Source organism: Pezoporus wallicus, unplaced genomic scaffold (assembly GCF_028554395.1).
Source record: "Pezoporus wallicus isolate ANWC-B61680 ecotype Strahan unplaced genomic scaffold, APGP_CSIRO_Pwel_v1 contig_8234, whole genome shotgun sequence".
Taxonomy (NCBI): domain Eukaryota; kingdom Metazoa; phylum Chordata; class Aves; order Psittaciformes; family Psittacidae; genus Pezoporus; species Pezoporus wallicus.
The window spans coordinates 337555-353446 of record NW_026637703.1 but is presented as its reverse complement, the minus strand read 5'-3'; the positions used below and the strand labels follow the sequence as shown (position 1 = coordinate 353446).

Sequence of the window (15892 nt, the reverse complement as noted above, 5' to 3'; positions counted from 1 at the left end):
GCTGGATGCTGTTTAAAAGGCACCAAGTGCTGAGCTTTCATCTTCTCCCAGCTTATGAAATACTTGGTTTGGTCCTAAGCATCTTGCTAAAGGATTAGAGAGGGAATAGCAGAGTATTCCCCAGGCACCCGGTAAATCCTCAATGGATTTATTGTAGAGCTGAATTCCCTCCCTCACTCCAATGGATTTCAGAACCCTCTAAAACCCTCCAGAGAAGGAGCTGTTTGTGACAGGACAAACAAAACCCAACCCCAAGTTCAATGGCAGAACATACACCTATACTAAGGGAATGGGTCAGTCCCACCCCCCGATGCCAGCTCTGATCACAGCATGAAGGAGCCTGGGCCCAAGTGCATCTGCCTGGCCAACAGCACGAACCCTGCCACAGCCCTGAAGAGGAACCACGAACACTCAACATACATGTCAGGGCATGTGCACACGTGTGTGCTGAGGGACCACCCGTACTCTGCTCCTCCTCTCACGGCAGCTGGGACAAGGGACACGGCAGGTTCTGCGCTCAACCATTCGGCTTCACCAGATCCCAGTTCCCTCTGCACAGGTAACAGCATTGACTTAGAGATCTCATATTAATGGGTACTTATACAGGATTAATTGCACATCAGTCCATTGTGGCTACAAGTTCATTAGGCTAATGAATCTACATAGTGACAGTAGTACAGTATCAGCTACGTTTCAATACAAACTCCCTAGCCTAGCCTTAATCTGTAGGTCAGAAGAAGATCTTCCACCGCCACGATCTTCCTACAACCTTTAACATTCATTTTCAAAGTTATTTATCTAGAAAACAAACAAAATCCAGTGTGGGGAAAACGCACATATAGAACAAAAGCAGTGCTTAACAACCACAGGAAAAAAGAACATCAGCTTGGACTCTGGGATCAGCATCCTCTGTACACCCTGGCAGCGTTACTTCCAAAGGGTTGCTAAATGCTCCGTCAGTTCTCAAGTCCATAAAAGCATTTCCTAGCTCTAAACGTTTCTAGTCTCTCACTATACATATTGTCTGTAGCAAGAGCATACAGAAACACTTGCTAATGTGCACAAGACTTCCATTTGATTTAATGGAATAGTTTTAGAAGACTGAAGTCTTTACTTGTAGAAATACAACTGTTTGTGAGTGGCAGTGCTCTCACTGACTGGCAGCTTCTGTTCCACCCAGGAGAAAGCTCCACGTTCCTCAAGGTTTTACTCATCTACGTTGCCCAAAGGTGTGTGGGTATCCAAGAAAACCCCTCTCACAGTATTCCCAGGAAACGATTCAGAAGAGGAGATGATTTTTCAACCAAATGAGATCCTCTGGTCTTGTGTGTCAGACCATGGCCAATAGAATGAGCAGCTGCCATGGACGTCTCAACTTAAATACGGTTCAGTCAAGGGAGGAGAGCAAGGTGGCCTGACCATCTTCTGTGAGGTACAGGCAGAGAGGCACCAAAGTCACTCTGTTCTCAACAGTTTGTCTCTTTTTCCTGGAGTCAAATGTTTGATTCCATTTGCTCTAGCAGGAAGTGGTGAATCATGTCAAAAGTGGGACGATCTTTTATATCCCTGCTCCAACATTTCAACATCAGGTCAAACACAGGGTTAGGGCACAGAGGAGTCTGGGAGAGATAGATCTGCAAGGAAGAAAGGAACAGCTGTTTCAGTGGGTTTTCAGACCAGAACTGAACCTTTACTAAATGAACACCAAGAGGACAGTTTCACTGCAGGTTCACAAGACACAGCCATCATGCAACGCTTGAAATCCATTAAGCGGGAATCTGGCAGTGGAGTCTGGATGGAGCTTCGATGCCATCTCAAATGGCACTGCAGACACTTTGCCAACATGTTTGATGAGCTGGTCACAAAACAGTGCTTTGTGCCCCAGGAGACACGAATGCTTCGGAGAGATTTGTCTTCCAAGTGACAGCAACACACAAACCAAACCCAAATTTACCCCAATAATATCCAAATACTTCCACTCACCGTAGACAACCCATGAGGCTTTCTAAGCATCGTGACAGCTTGTTAGCAGAGAGAAAAAACACCTTTTAGAGCTCATCTAAAGCACAGCCTGGCAGAACTGTTTTTTCCCCTCTCATTTCAATACACATCTTTTAGGCTCTTCACTAAATCGTCAGTATTCAGGAGACAGTGAATAAAACCTCCCATTATTTTATTCCCCTTAATCCTTTAATTTGACTGGTGCTAAAGGTGAATTTGGAGAGAACAGCAAACTGCTTACAACCTGCACTCCACGTTTTTGGGTGCAGCGATGCTCAGTACTGCGGGGCTGTCCTGCATCATCACTGGTGTCTATTGAAGGCAGTGGAGCACACAGTCCTGCCTGGGAGCTGGCCAGAGAGGACAGAATGATACAGACAAGCCCTTCAGGCAGAGATGGCCAAAGGCTTCTTGGCATACGTGGAGATATTCCAAAGAGCATCTAATCCCTGGGAACTAACAACTCTTCCTTCCCCACCTCAGTAAGTGCTTCCTGGTCTTTCACAGAGAACGCTAGCAGGAGAGAGATGTGACAGGGAAAAAAGCACAAGGATTGTGTAGCAGAGCCCAGAAAAGCCAAGGAGGACAGAACAGACTGAGACAGAAGTGGCTTATAATAAGGAAGAAGCACTGGAGAGGACCAAAAGATTCTTCCAGTGGGATTCCAGGATAGGAAAGCTGGTGCAATGAGCAAAGATAAAGAGGAAGAGAGGTGGCACACACTGAGAAGGTGAGTAATGCAGAGTCCTGCAGACGATGTAAGGCCAGCAGAAAGGCCCTGGGAGATCCACCAGGATGTGACCAGGACAAGTGAAGGAAGGAGAGGTCATGTTCGCTGTCTTACCTGCCTGCCCTGGCTCCGGAAGAACTCTCCTGTGTTCTCGATGACTTGCTCATCCGAGAGGAGGCTGTAAGGTTGCTCCTTACACAGTATGAACATCTCCCAGAGGGTGACCCCAAAGGCCCAGACATCACTGGCTGTGGTGAACTTGCCCTGTAAATGAAAGAATGCTGTCAGCCCAGGTTGCTCACACAGCACATTCAGCAGAACCCATTCCAGTCTACACCCTCTGCAGCTAGACACGAGGATGCAGAATTCATACCTGGGAAGATGCTCTGAAGAAGAGGCAGCTCCCAGCAGTGCACAAAGGCACTGAAGTATGACATGGCTGCTGTGTGGGACAGCAGCAGCATGTCTGTGGGACCCACAGGACAGCTCTGAGAAGGTGCAGTTGTCACTGGGGCAAACCTCTTGATTTAGGAAGCAAGTCTCAGAAAGCCAGAGACAACTTTTCCTCCTGAGGAAGCATCTGCAGCAGTAGGAGAACGGACTGTGGCCTTCCTCCACCCAGAACACAGCAGGGCTGCCCAGGGAAGCTTTGAACAGGAAGCAAAGCCCTCATGGTGAAAGCAGAGCCGAAGCAGACTCCAGACTCTTACAGAAAGGCCAAGATAATTTCAGTCTCTGCACATAAGAAGTCAGTGACAGCCTGCTCAGGTTCCTGTTTTCTGCCTTGGAAAAAGGGGCCCAAACTGGCTGTGTTTGGAACAAGGTTTCTGAAGAAGTGAAAAGAAGCTAAAGATAGCTCAAAAAATAACAGAATCCACCTGGGGGCTGTTTGGGCAGGAAACATCCAAGACTCAGATTGCTCAGGTTTATCTGGCAACCCTAGCAGTGTGTCAGTGTTTGACGGTGCTCACTCAGGGACTATGAGTGACTTATGGTTTAGATGCAGCTATAACCAGAAAAACAGGGTGAATTTAGAAAAGCTTGGGCCTATCAGCCTTTAAAGAACAGTAACTGTAGTTGTTCTGGGTACTCAGTGTGGTAAGAAAACAGAACCAGGTGATCTCACCAACTAGTGTGAGAAAGAAATACTGGGCTTGATATTAAGGACCTGCCTCCCCACTGGATGTGTCTGCACTGTTGAATGCTCTCCTGAGGGGAAGACAGCAGGACCCTTGAGCAGGAAACAAAACCCCAACTTCAAAACCTGACTTGGCACTTGAAACTCATGAATTTTTGTCCCTGCCCCTTTCAGCTTCCCAGCCTGGGAAACAAGCGCAGAAAGGCAAGTTCCTTATAACTGCAGCAGGAATCCTGAATGCCAGGCACAGAACAGAAATTAGGCCCCAGATGAGGGCTGATGCCATCCAGAGGGACCCTCAAGAAATGGGCCTATGTGAACTGCAACAAGGTTGAAGGTCAAGGTCCTACAGCTGGCTTGGGGCAACCCCTGGTATCAGTCCAGACTGGGAGAATGAGGGGATTGAGAGGGACTTGTGGGTGCTTGTGGATACAAAACTGGACATGACCCAGCAGTGTGGGCTTGCAAATGGTGAAACACTGGCACAGGTTGCCCAGAGAGATACCAGATGCCCCATCCCTGGCAACATTCAAGGTCACGTTGGATGGGGCTTTCAGCAATCTGATCTAATTGAAGATGCAGGGATTTGGACTAGCTGACCTTTAAAGGTCCCTTACAACTCACAGTATGATCCGTGCTGTATTTGCAAGGGCACACTCCTTTCCCAGCATGAGTTACATCCACAGCAACCTCATGGACTTCTCACCTAGGACCATTTGTAGCCCACATTTTGATGCTATAAGGACCTTCAGACATACATGTGTTGCTGTTTCAAGGGTGGAAATCAGAGGAAGGGAGAATGGTTTTGTGCAGTCCCTACCAGGAGGATGCTTTCCCAGGCCATCCAACGGATGGGCAGTACAGCTCTTCCCTGGATCCGGTAGTAATCCCCACTGTAGAGATTCCTGCTCATGCCAAAGTCTGCAATCTTGATGGTGTAGTTGTTCCCCACCAGGCAGTTGCGAGTTGCCAGGTCTCTGTGCACAAAATTCAGAGACGCCAAATACTTCATTCCAGAGGCGATCTGGGTGGCCATGTACAGCAGGTTGGAGTAGCTGCAGTAAAGAAACAAAGAACAATCGGTATCGTTGCTCACCCTCAACAGCTTGCATTTGCTGTGTTACAGTGACCTGTTGGTTTAGTTTTTGCTGTGTCAGTGAAACTCAACTGTCTAGTTTTAGGCACTAAATCCCTCGCCCGCCAGGCTAAGCCAAGCTCTTGAGCTGCCAAAGCAAGAACAGACAAGCTGTCCTTGAAATTCAGGGCCCTTGGAATTTGACATCCTTTAGAGTTTTTAATATCAAGTGTTAAAGCTTTTCAAAGAGTTCATGCAAAGCATCAACCTTCTGCAGAGAGACATGGAAAATCAAGCTGTACAATCTCAGAATCTCCTATCTTAAAACCTGCTTGGCCTGGAATTCCACACACAGCCACTGTGGCATGCTTACATGAATGTAAGTATGTCACAACATTAAAGAGACCTTATTTTTTAGTATGTTTAATATTACTGAAAATATAAATGGACACATTTTCCATCTAATATCATTTTAATTCCCTCATTAGCAAAATGAAGGTAATACCAATAAAGCTGCATGATACACAGACAGGGTTTGGACCATCTGCCTTTCAGCATTCCTCATACACTGTTGTCCTCTGATGTTTCCCACTGTGGGTTTCCCAAATGCTCCACCCAACCAAGCATTTCTCACAACAAATCTGATCAAGTGTTCACAGTTGGTATTTCTCTGATAAAAGTCAGAAAAAGAAAGTCTGTCTCCTCCTCCTCATGCTCTGCTGGCAGTGAGAGAAGCAGTAACATGTTATCTGAATTACAGTGATGGAATGCATCTAATGATTACAGATCCAACATATCTATGCTCATCAATAGCTAAGCTATCACTACAGCATCTAATGATAATAGATCTAATCAATCTATCCTCACCAACAGCTATCAGTACAGTGATCCAGTCAGCCCCTTGCCCCTGTAGAGGCTCTGGGCACTGCTCCCCTCCCAGCCTTTCAGCACAGTGACCACCACACGCAGCTAGGTGATACCCAGCCCAGTCCCACAGTCAGGAGGTCCATGCTTTTCCTGAGCTGGGTGGACCTGTTGTGCCCAAGAGAAGGAATTCCACCACCCACTTGTACCTTGTTAACCTGGTTGCTGGCTTTCCACACTGGAGCGGGCACAGCCTCCAAGATCCTACATTCTCCCTTCCCCTGCTCTGCTGCAGCTGTCTCCTGCCTCAGGCTGTTGCTCTGCCCTTTGAAGCAGCCCAGTCTCTCCTGTCCCACCTGCACCCTGGCAGGGTCCCACCAGCAGCTACTTTTTGGCTCCCTGCCCCTTTGCTCAGCAAGCTCTGCAGGGCTCCATGTCTGCAGTGCTGCATACAGAGGCGCAAGACAGGAGACGCTTCTTGGCAGAGTCATCCTCATGACTTGTTAGACAGCCAGAGAGACCGTGAGGAGATGCATTTCAAATACCAAACAGCCATAAGGCCTTTGAAATGCGTCACCTCTCTGCAGGAAAGTGTTCAAGTATTAAGTGTTCAAGGCCAGGATGGACGGGGCTTGGAGCAAGCTGCTCTAGTGGAAGGTGTCCCTGCCTGTGGCAGGGGGTTGGAACTGGATGAGCTTTAAGGTCCCTTCCAACACAAACCAGGCTGGGATTCTACGAAAGGGCTGTTTATCACATCCAGTGTATCAAATATTGGGCCCAAGACACACACGGAATGGTTGGACCTTGCCACACGAAACACCCACTGGCATCGGCAGAGCCAAGCTGCCCTCTATGGCAGGAGGATTCATTTTGCCCTCAGGAAACAACTCCTATACAGATATCTGAGCTGGTCATACTGGCTTCCTTTAATGTGAAACTCTACCTGGTTGCAAGGAACAAGAGGCTGAAAGATCTGCTGGACTGAAAGAAAAACTAGAAGAAGACCAGATGGAAACCAAGCAAGAAAAATGTGAGTGACAGTGCTGAAACAGGGTGAGAGGTGCAGAGCAGATACAGAAGAAAGGACAGCCTGAGACTTTGGTCAGGAAAAAAACCTGCAAGTCTAAAGGTAAAAGCTGTACCAGATGTGCAGAAAGGACAGGAAGACTGAAGAAAGCTGGAAAAGCTTTCTACTCAGATGCAAATCCTTTCCCAAACTACAGTTCCTGGTGTGTCATGACTGCAAGATGCCGGTTTAACACTCCACACCAGCTACTGGCAGAAACACTGGTGTTGTCTCAACTTGGTAAGACCCAGCCACCTCCTGGTCCAGTCCAACAGGACTGGCTCTGCCTAACTGACTAGTCCTTCAACTATAATTAATCTTCGGGGAGGTCCATGCCAAAGGCTAAGCAATGCACCAGCTTCTGATCAAGGAAGGTTTCTTTCTCTACACAACTCTCCTCTGAGGAAAGGATTTCTGCAATATTAGGATGCTTTTATGTTAGATTTAATCCTTCCACATAGGAGGAAGACAAGTGTCACCACTGACACAAAACAGTTTGCCAAATATTCTCCTCCTGCTGGCTGATGAGATCTTTCCTTAGCGAATGTCTACACTCAGCTCCTCTCATGTAGTATTTTTGAGACACCCAGAGAACAGATGAACCTTCTTGAAAGCCCAAGAGACATTCCCAGTTTTCTTGTTGTAACACAAGCCCACCGACATGAACAGATGCCACATCAGCAAACAACACATCTAAGACGGGCACTGTGAACAGGCCAGTCAGGAACACCTCATGGAGCACAGATCTCCAGAGACCTCAAGAACAATGTCCAAGCAAAGCAGGACTCGCGTCCACAGTGTGTGCATGGCAACTGCTGGGCTGGAGGCAAGTCATTGCTTGGAAGGCACAGCAAATGAAAGTGGTAGCTCTGTGTTGTTGATTTGTCCCAAAGAGGGGCAGTTCCTCTTACCTGACACAGGGAATGTTGTTTGAAATGGCAAATTTGCTGTAGATCTCCCTCTGTGACAGGAACTGATTGAGGTCTCCGTTTTCCATGTACTCTGTTATCATGCACAGGGGGTCATCACGCACACACACCCCCAGGAGCCGGATGATATTTGGGTTCTTGAGCCGTGACATGATCTTGATCTCCTTCAGGAAATCATTTCTTGTAAAACAGAAAACATAAGTTTGAATCCTGAACTATTCCTTTGTCTAAGGAAAGCAGAAGTGGTGTGTAAGCACATCTCAGGCACTTACACTTCTGCCCACAGCAAGTGTGAAAGCTGGTTCTGTGCTCGTGGTCAACACTGACCCCTTCCACATCAAACAGGATTAATACAGCATTTCAGCTTGACATCACATCTATTCCTATCCCCCACTCCCTGCTTGAGTCCTGCCCCTTACATGAACACCCCAGAGACACATGACACTCCCGCAGAGGTGTCACCAGGGTTAACCTATGTGACACTGGTGCTCGGGGACTACTTGCTTTCCTTCCCAGATGGCTGGCACTGTGGATGCGCTCACCTGGCTGTTTTGTTGACATCTGATCTCAGCATTTTCACTGCCACAAGAATGGGCTGGTGAGTGAATTCTGTAGAGGAGACTCCCAAGAATTCCAGCAGGCCATCGGCTTCACAGAGGTGCACCTGAGGGGCAGAGGCAGCTGTGAGAGTGTGTACAGGCAGAAAACCAGAGGAAAACAAGCACAGAATGAATCACCTTAACCTCCAAGATCATCCAGTCCAACCATTCCCAGCACTGCCAAGGCCACCACTAACCCATGGCACTGAGGCCTCGTCTCCACGCTGTGTGAACACTTGCAGGGATGGTGACTGCAGCCCTGCCCTGGGCAGCCTGTTCCAATGCCTGAGCACCCTCTGGGGCAGGAATTGTTCCTCAGCTCCATCTAAACCTGCCCTGGGGCAGCTTGAGGCTGTTTCCTCTTGTCCCATCCCTTGTTCCTTGGGAGCAGAGCCCAGCCCCTCCTGGCTCCATCCTCCTGTCAGGCACTTGTAGGCAGCGATCAGGTCCCCCCTGAGCCTTCTCTTCCCCAGACTGAACCCCCCAGGTCCCTCAGCCGTTCCCCATCACACTTGTGCTCCAGGCCCTGCACCAGCTCCATTGCCCTTCTCTGGCCCCACTCCAGCACCTCAGTGTCTCTCTTGGAGTGAGGGGCCCAGAACTGAACACAGGATTTGAGGTGCAGCCTCACCAGTGCCAATGTCACACTAAGGTCACCAGTTTTGTCACCACTGGTGAATGACCAAGTGAAGGTGACACTGCCCTGATCAGAAATAGCCTATAAGTTGGCCCTAGATCCCGGAGCCCATTACATAGGAACACACATGGACTGCAGCCTGATGTGTCCACAAGGCTCTGAATTGACTTCAGGTGTCCAGATTGTTGCAGCAGAGTACTGAGGCACTCCAGTTCAACCAGGAAGTACTGGAGATGCTCAGGAAGGCCTGGAGGTGTCTGCTTTGCTCTGCATGTGCATCCAAACAGCATGGCTGCAGCACGTTTGGCATGTACAGCACATCACACCAGCCATCCGAGTCCAGAACTGTCCTGACACCTGGCTTGAGTCACTGCTTAAACTTAACTAAGGAGCATCCAGGAAGTACAGACAGCTATCCCCAAGTCATCCAATTCGAGGAGGAAAAAGAAAAGGGAAAAAAGTGTGAGCACGTGTATGCAATGTGAACACCTCACCTGGGCACATACCCAGAGATGAACACTCTGAGCACAGAGAATTCCATGTTTCATAGAATGGTTTTGGAAGAGACCCTAAATATCATCTAGCTCCACCCACCCAGCCCTCATCTTCAGATAAATAAATGAATAAAAACATAAAATTACTGCCAGGGCTGTATTAGAAGGGCTGACAAGACACTGGTTAAGAAGTAATCAGAATGCATATTCAAATGGAGAACTGGGCAACAGATGCTGGAGGAGAGGAACAGACCAGATGTGTCAGTGTAAGACCTGCAGCAGTGAGGGGAATGAAATGGGAGCTTAATGAATTTGATAGGAAGAAAGCAGCAAGGGCATGTGACAAGCATGGTGAGCAGAGGGAGACAGCACAGAAAACAGGACAATGCACAGAACAGAAACAGAAGTGCAAAGGTGCTGCTGTAGTTGTACGGCGAATGAAATCTGCTGTGGTGAAAGTATAGGCACAAGAGCAGGAGTAGGAACAGTCACAGCACAAAGCGCATGTGTGACAAGTGCAGGTGATGTGTCACTGAGCCAGGGAGTGGATGGTCAGGAGCAAGGAAGTAAAAAACCTGAAAGGGAAGGAAGCTCTGCTGGAGAGGTGAAAAAAGCAGTGAGCCATGCTTCTAGAAGCAGGACCACACACTAAGCCAGGAGGGGAGCAGAGCATATTACGATGACCAGTTTGGGAAAGACTGAGGAGGTGAGAAGGAGAGATGGGAGAACGTGATGCAGCACATTTGCCAAAGGGTGGGAAGGAGCCTGTGGTGTGAGGAAAAGAACAGGCTCTGAATCCTGACAGTTACTAGAAGGACAGGAATGAGAGGGCAGGAGAAACCAGAAGCAAAACAATGATTTAAATGAGAAAAGCCTCTGCTTCACTTCTGGAGCACAGCCCAAGGCAGGGCAGGATCCAGGCAACAGCAGAAGGGGCTACACTGACAGCCAGATCAAGAGGCTGAGCATGTCAGCACCTTCCCAACACACAGAGTGATCCAGAAAGGAGTGAGTGGGACAGCGAAGGGGCTGGGGTAGGGAACGGGCACTGTCAGAAGTGAGGGACTATAAAGATAAGAACATCACAGAGGAGGAAGCAGACAGTAAAGGGCTGTGCTTTGTCAAAATGTAGCAGACAGTAGAATTTAGGGCTGCAAGTGAGCAAAAGCTGGGAAGGAAAGAGACAGTGGAAGAGGGAGCAGAAGAGGGGAAGACCTGCCCAGTATGGAACTAGGCTAGTGTGGAGAGAAAGCAGGGGTAAAAGGCAAGGTGACAGCATTAACAGCTTGAAAGGAGCTCTAGGGATAAAGAGAAAGCTTAGCAGATGACAGAGACATGCATCATGCTGCCTGAAGCTTCTGACACAAACTGGGGCTTGACCAATGCTACAGGATATGTGAGGGCATCACAGTGTCTGGGAAATGTCTGTCTTTGGTAAGTGTGCAGAGTCCCACCAGAACCTCCATCTGTTAATGGAAAAGCTGTTTCTACAGCTCCTGGCTGGAGCCATTGCTAGAGCTTTCAAACTGACATGCCTAGAGGTGGGTGACAGCCATCACATGCTTGAGATGCCCCCAGAATACCATGGAACAGTCTGAATTCTCATTGCCAGGCCTTTTCTGTAAGGTATAAAGGATATAATAAGGTATAATAGGGATATTTCAGCAAAGTTCACCAGTTGAGAAGATTCATGTGGTACCAAGCAGCAGCCTCCCAGGTGCAGAATGGGGGCTCTGAAACCTGAGGGACATCAGCTTCCCCCACCAGCAGAGACATATTGCACAAAATACTGGTATGCAGCACAGTCCCCAGGTATGAAGCAGTGCAGACTCTGCTCTGCAGGCACCTCCTTGCTGGAACAGTGGAAGTGCTGTACCTCTCCAAACTGCCCTTCTCCCAGCTTCTCCTTGAGCCGCAGCTGCTGCCGTGGGAATTCACCCACGGAGATGTCCTTCTTGGTAAGGGAGTCCACGGTGAGGGCAGGCACAGCGTACATGTTGTTGCCAGTTACACCCTGCAGATGGACAATATCTGTCTCGGCATAGTGAGGAACACTGTTCTGAAAGCCTTGGTGAGGAGTGGACTTGGTCAGGTCAGGCTCAGCGTAGTCCCCACTGCACACTGAGGGCAAACCAAAGACAGGTGGAGTCAGACACATACACGCTCCCTTAAAACCCAGCCTGGCCTGGCTTCTGCTCCTCTTGATCCTGCAGAGCTCTAGGAATCCAGCCAAGCTGTGTGCCTACTGCCTGGTACCAGGGTACACCCCAATGGAAGACTCTGCTTGAACTAAGGCTTAAAGCAGAACAAGCCAGGGAACTTGTGTTAAAAAATGACTGCTCTACCCAGTCATGGGAGCTAAAGCTCCTGCCCAGGCACTGAGGCATGAAGGCATGAGTCTCAAGTGAATTCCTGCTTCTGATTCATCCTAAATATGATCTGTTCCCTTTACCTGTTGTCTGCAATGTCAAACTTGCTCTGGATTCCCTTCTGCAACAAAAACAGATCAAGGTTTCCATTTTTCATGCACTTTTAGCATGCTACACTACCTCTTAGAGCTTATTTGCATAAATATCATGAGATAGCTCTTTATAATTAACTCCCTATATAACCAGTATTACACAAACATTTGTTTTGATTCAAATTCACATCCTGACTCAACCCAATCAGTCTCCCTGTGTACCATAATACTGGATCTTAGCAACTTGTCAGTGCTTGAGGAATGCAGCACTGCCCTTCCATTCACTCAGAGTACAAAACACTGCTGGAAACGCTCCCTTCTGTTTGCATCCAAAAGCTCCCCAGGGGCTGCAAGCCAGGGCACCACTAACAACTCTGCTGCATTTCCCTCTGCTTTTCCCAGGGGAATGTCAAAGAGCCCTTGCTGCAGGAAGAGGTGCTAAAGGTCTCCCTCAGCCAGTCTGGACAGCCCAGGAGTGCTGCAGGCAGTGACTCCATTGCCAAAGGGCTGATGAGACAAACAATGTGCCATTGCCAAAACCAGCCCCTAAAAGATGACCTGGCTGTTGTATTCATAGAGTCTTCAAAGAGAACAAGAAGCCAACACCCTCTAGTGGGCCAAAGATACATGCTAAGAAGTTGCAGAGCTCCAGAATACCGTCTTCAGTCCCTGGGTTACTATTATATTGCACAGGAGTCAAGAGAAGGTTACCTAGACACCACAAAGTCTTTAGAGACTGAGAGAAATAACAGAAGAAGAAACATGTAACTTCTGGAGACTGACGATTACATTACCCGAATCCTCTGCACTCTGGGAGAGCTCTGGAAGCTTTTGGAGCAGCGTAGCTGGCTGGTGATATTCCAAATCCAGTGGGAAAGCACGTTCATAGGTGGGATTTGACTGGTGAATCTGGGTCTGGTTGTTGGCAATGGTGTAGCTGTAGAAGGAGAGGCGAACTGTGGCGTCCTCCTCCAGGATTCGACGTGGGGCCTGCAAAAGAGACAGGAGAAAAGCTGAAGTGATGCTCAGTCGTTAAGTAATGTGTTGGCTGCAATCACAGCAACTTCCAGTAACATCTTGGATAGGGGGCTGGATTCCTCCCTGCTGTGAGGATAGAGTTTTAGCTGCTCTATGGAGCAGGGGAAATCCTGTACTTTCCACTTAATTCTAAACTCATCAGGGTTAATGTTTAGTACTGAACTTGTGCCTGCAAAATAGCTCCATTGTATTACCTTTTCCAACCTTTTTTGAACATATTGCTTCCAAAGAATAATGATTATAATCATCAGGAGCAGGAGAATAATAGCCACAAGGCAGCCCACGAGGATGGAGGTGCTGGAGTCATCTGCTTTCTCTCCTATCCAGGTGCTGGTCACAGAAGATGTGGTTTCTGGAATCATAGAGATATGAAGAAGAATCTGGAGTTAACAAAACAGTCTCTGCTGGCTAACTTGCTACATGTCCCCTCCTACACACTGGTACAGGAAGGATCTTAGGCAGCTCCCTGAGCATTAACATCAGCTGTGTTCACATTTGGCTCTTAACAGAATCTCTCATTTTGGAGGCTCAGAGCTAGGAGCTGTGCAGAGGACTTCTGCAGCCAGACTGCTCTTTGGAACAGATTCCTGCAATAGATCCGTATTAGAGCAGACAGTTGTCAGAGTTTCACTGGCTGCACATGTGCCTTCAGCCCACTTGTTCTGAGACAGCCCCAGCCAGCTGAGGGAAGAAGACATAGCTGAGGCTCAGAGGGCTGTAAGATGCAGGCCTGTGCAGAAGGGCAATAACCACACCCAGAGCTCCAGAAATGGAGGGAGACAACACATTAACTACACTGCTGCTATGAAACCCCCCAACAAGTGATCCCTTGCCATGGCAAGTGACAGAAGCCCTTACCCCAGGTCCCCTCGGTAACATTGTACTCAGTTTCCAGCAGATCTGTTGTGATTGTGGCGACTGTAACGAAGCTTGGATTGACACTCTCCATGTCTGTGGAAGGGAAGGAAGGTGTCAGTTCAACCACCAACCTCCCTGCTCCTGCCAGTGGTCAATGCAATCCCAACCATCACCCCTGCCTTCCCCAGCTGGACAGGGCTGAGACCCATGCAGCAGATGCCTGCTCCCTCAGAACTTCCCAGCACGCCTGCAGCACTGAGTTTGCCCTGACCACTGCATCTGCAGGATGCTGCCCTGAGCTTGGCCAGACACAGGGACTGAAGCAAGAGCTTTTCTTCCCATTCTATCTCCAGCAAGTCCAGAGGAGGCCACGGAGGTGCTGCGAGGGCTGGAGCAGCTCTGCTCTGGAGCCAGGCTGAGAGGGTTGGGCTGGGGCAGCCTGGAGAAGAGAAGGCTCCTGAAGGGGAGACCTGAGAGCAGCTCCAGTGCCTAAAGGGGCTACAGGAAAGCTGGAGAGGGGCTTGGGACAAGGGCCTGTAGGGACAGGCCAAGGGGAATGGCTTTAACCTGCCAGAGGGGAGACTGAGATGAGCTCTTAGGCAGAAGCTCTTCCCTGGGAGGGTGCTGAGGCGCTGGCACAGGGTGCCCAGAGAAGCTGTGGCTGCCCCATCCCTGGCAGTGTTCAAGGCCAGGTTGGACACAGGGGCTTGGAGCAAGCTGCTCTAGTGGAAGGTGTCCCTGTCTGTGGCAGGGGTTCGAGCCGGATGAGCTTTAAGGTCCCTTCCAGCACAACCCAGTCTGATTCTAAAGAATCACCAACCAAGGCTAGACCAAGCATCTGTCTGCCTAGTCCCCCATGACAGAGGGTAGCCAGAAGCTGCAATCAGCAAGCTGCAATCACAGCCTTCCTTCCCTAGGAACATCCTCTCACTATAGCTGATCAGGAACCTTCAAGTATGAAGCTACAGACAGATCATTTCACTGTCAGTGCTGGCAGCTTTCTCTGAGACTCTTGTCCATTCCCTACCAGAGCCTTTTAAAGCAAAGCACCTCAAAGCACTGACTCCTACATCATAATTAAGACTGGAGGAAAAAAGGCGTCAGCCTCTTATTTTGCACAATCTGCTAACTTGGTCATCATATGTAGATATATATAGATAGATAGATATAGACATAAGTTATTCATAACAGAAAATTTGGTAAAGAGAAATACAAATCAACCCCACAACCAGTGGGCAACTGCCTTAAAAAATGCTTTACAGTCCAATTTTTGATTGTCCTGGTTGTGCTTCCGCACACGTGCACAGAATCAGACTGAAAAGCATCCACTGTAGAGTGGACCTTTATGTCCCTGCACTACCCTTCCAACTCTTTCTCAGTGCTTCTACTACCTCCTCCTTCCAACCACCTAGCTCCACAGTGCCTACAGGTTAACCCCAGGCATCCTGCACCTCCACACCATCTCCCTTGCTCTCTGTGCTTCCAGATGTGCTTGACTGAGGGACACTTACCCGACTGGAAGGAGATCTCGCTCATCATCATCCAGGTGTCAGCGAAGTGGAAGCGGCAGAGGATGGCTTTGCCCACGCGATGGCTCAGGGGCACGGTCACAAACCTGGCGCTGGGGTTTTTGTCATCCAAGACAGTCGCCACCCCAACAGGCTCAGGCTCCCAGTCTGCGATCAGGCGTGGTTTGAACAGACACTCCACCTTCTGGAAGATCTTCACCCCCTTGGAAAACATGTTGTTACAATGCACCTAGGAAGGAGAGAACAGATCAGATGGGAGGAAGGTTCCCTGAAACCTAAATCAAGCCTCAGGAATTATCCATTCATGAATATTATCTAGTTCTAACATCTCCCTATATGAATATTGCTAACCCACAACCCAACAAATCCCTAACGAGGGACCTGTTCAGCAGAGCTCCAGCCACTCGTAGTGTGCAATGAGAACATATGTGCAAAATGTTACCCTGAAATAGCTCTGAACTTTACATGCAAAA

General features: G+C 48.8%; 1 protein-coding gene across 4 annotated transcripts in view; it reads right to left on the bottom strand.

The window, feature by feature from the left end:
- Nucleotides 1-623: 623 nt before the first annotated feature.
- LOC130598161 (discoidin domain-containing receptor 2-like) overlaps nucleotides 624-15892 on the bottom strand; it is a 59314-nt gene continuing 44045 nt past the window's right edge. For 3 of the 4 annotated variants that reach the window (XM_057407320.1, XM_057407319.1, XM_057407317.1), the window contains exons 8-17: nucleotides 15402-15648; nucleotides 13891-13983; nucleotides 13227-13384; nucleotides 12789-12984; nucleotides 11410-11654; nucleotides 8346-8467; nucleotides 7786-7983; nucleotides 4690-4924; nucleotides 2846-2995; nucleotides 624-1634 (exon numbers count right to left, since the gene is read on the bottom strand). In XM_057407320.1, coding sequence (XP_057263303.1) covers nucleotides 1494-1634; nucleotides 2846-2995; nucleotides 4690-4924; nucleotides 7786-7983; nucleotides 8346-8467; nucleotides 11410-11654; nucleotides 12789-12984; nucleotides 13227-13384; nucleotides 13891-13983; nucleotides 15402-15648 — 1785 coding nt within the window. In that variant the 3' untranslated portion in view covers nucleotides 624-1493. Of the gene's footprint in view, nucleotides 1635-1983; nucleotides 2022-2845; nucleotides 2996-4689; nucleotides 4925-7785; nucleotides 7984-8345; nucleotides 8468-11409; nucleotides 11655-12788; nucleotides 12985-13226; nucleotides 13385-13890; nucleotides 13984-15401; nucleotides 15649-15892 lie in introns of all 4 variants that reach the window. The other variant, XM_057407321.1, reaches the window with a different exon arrangement.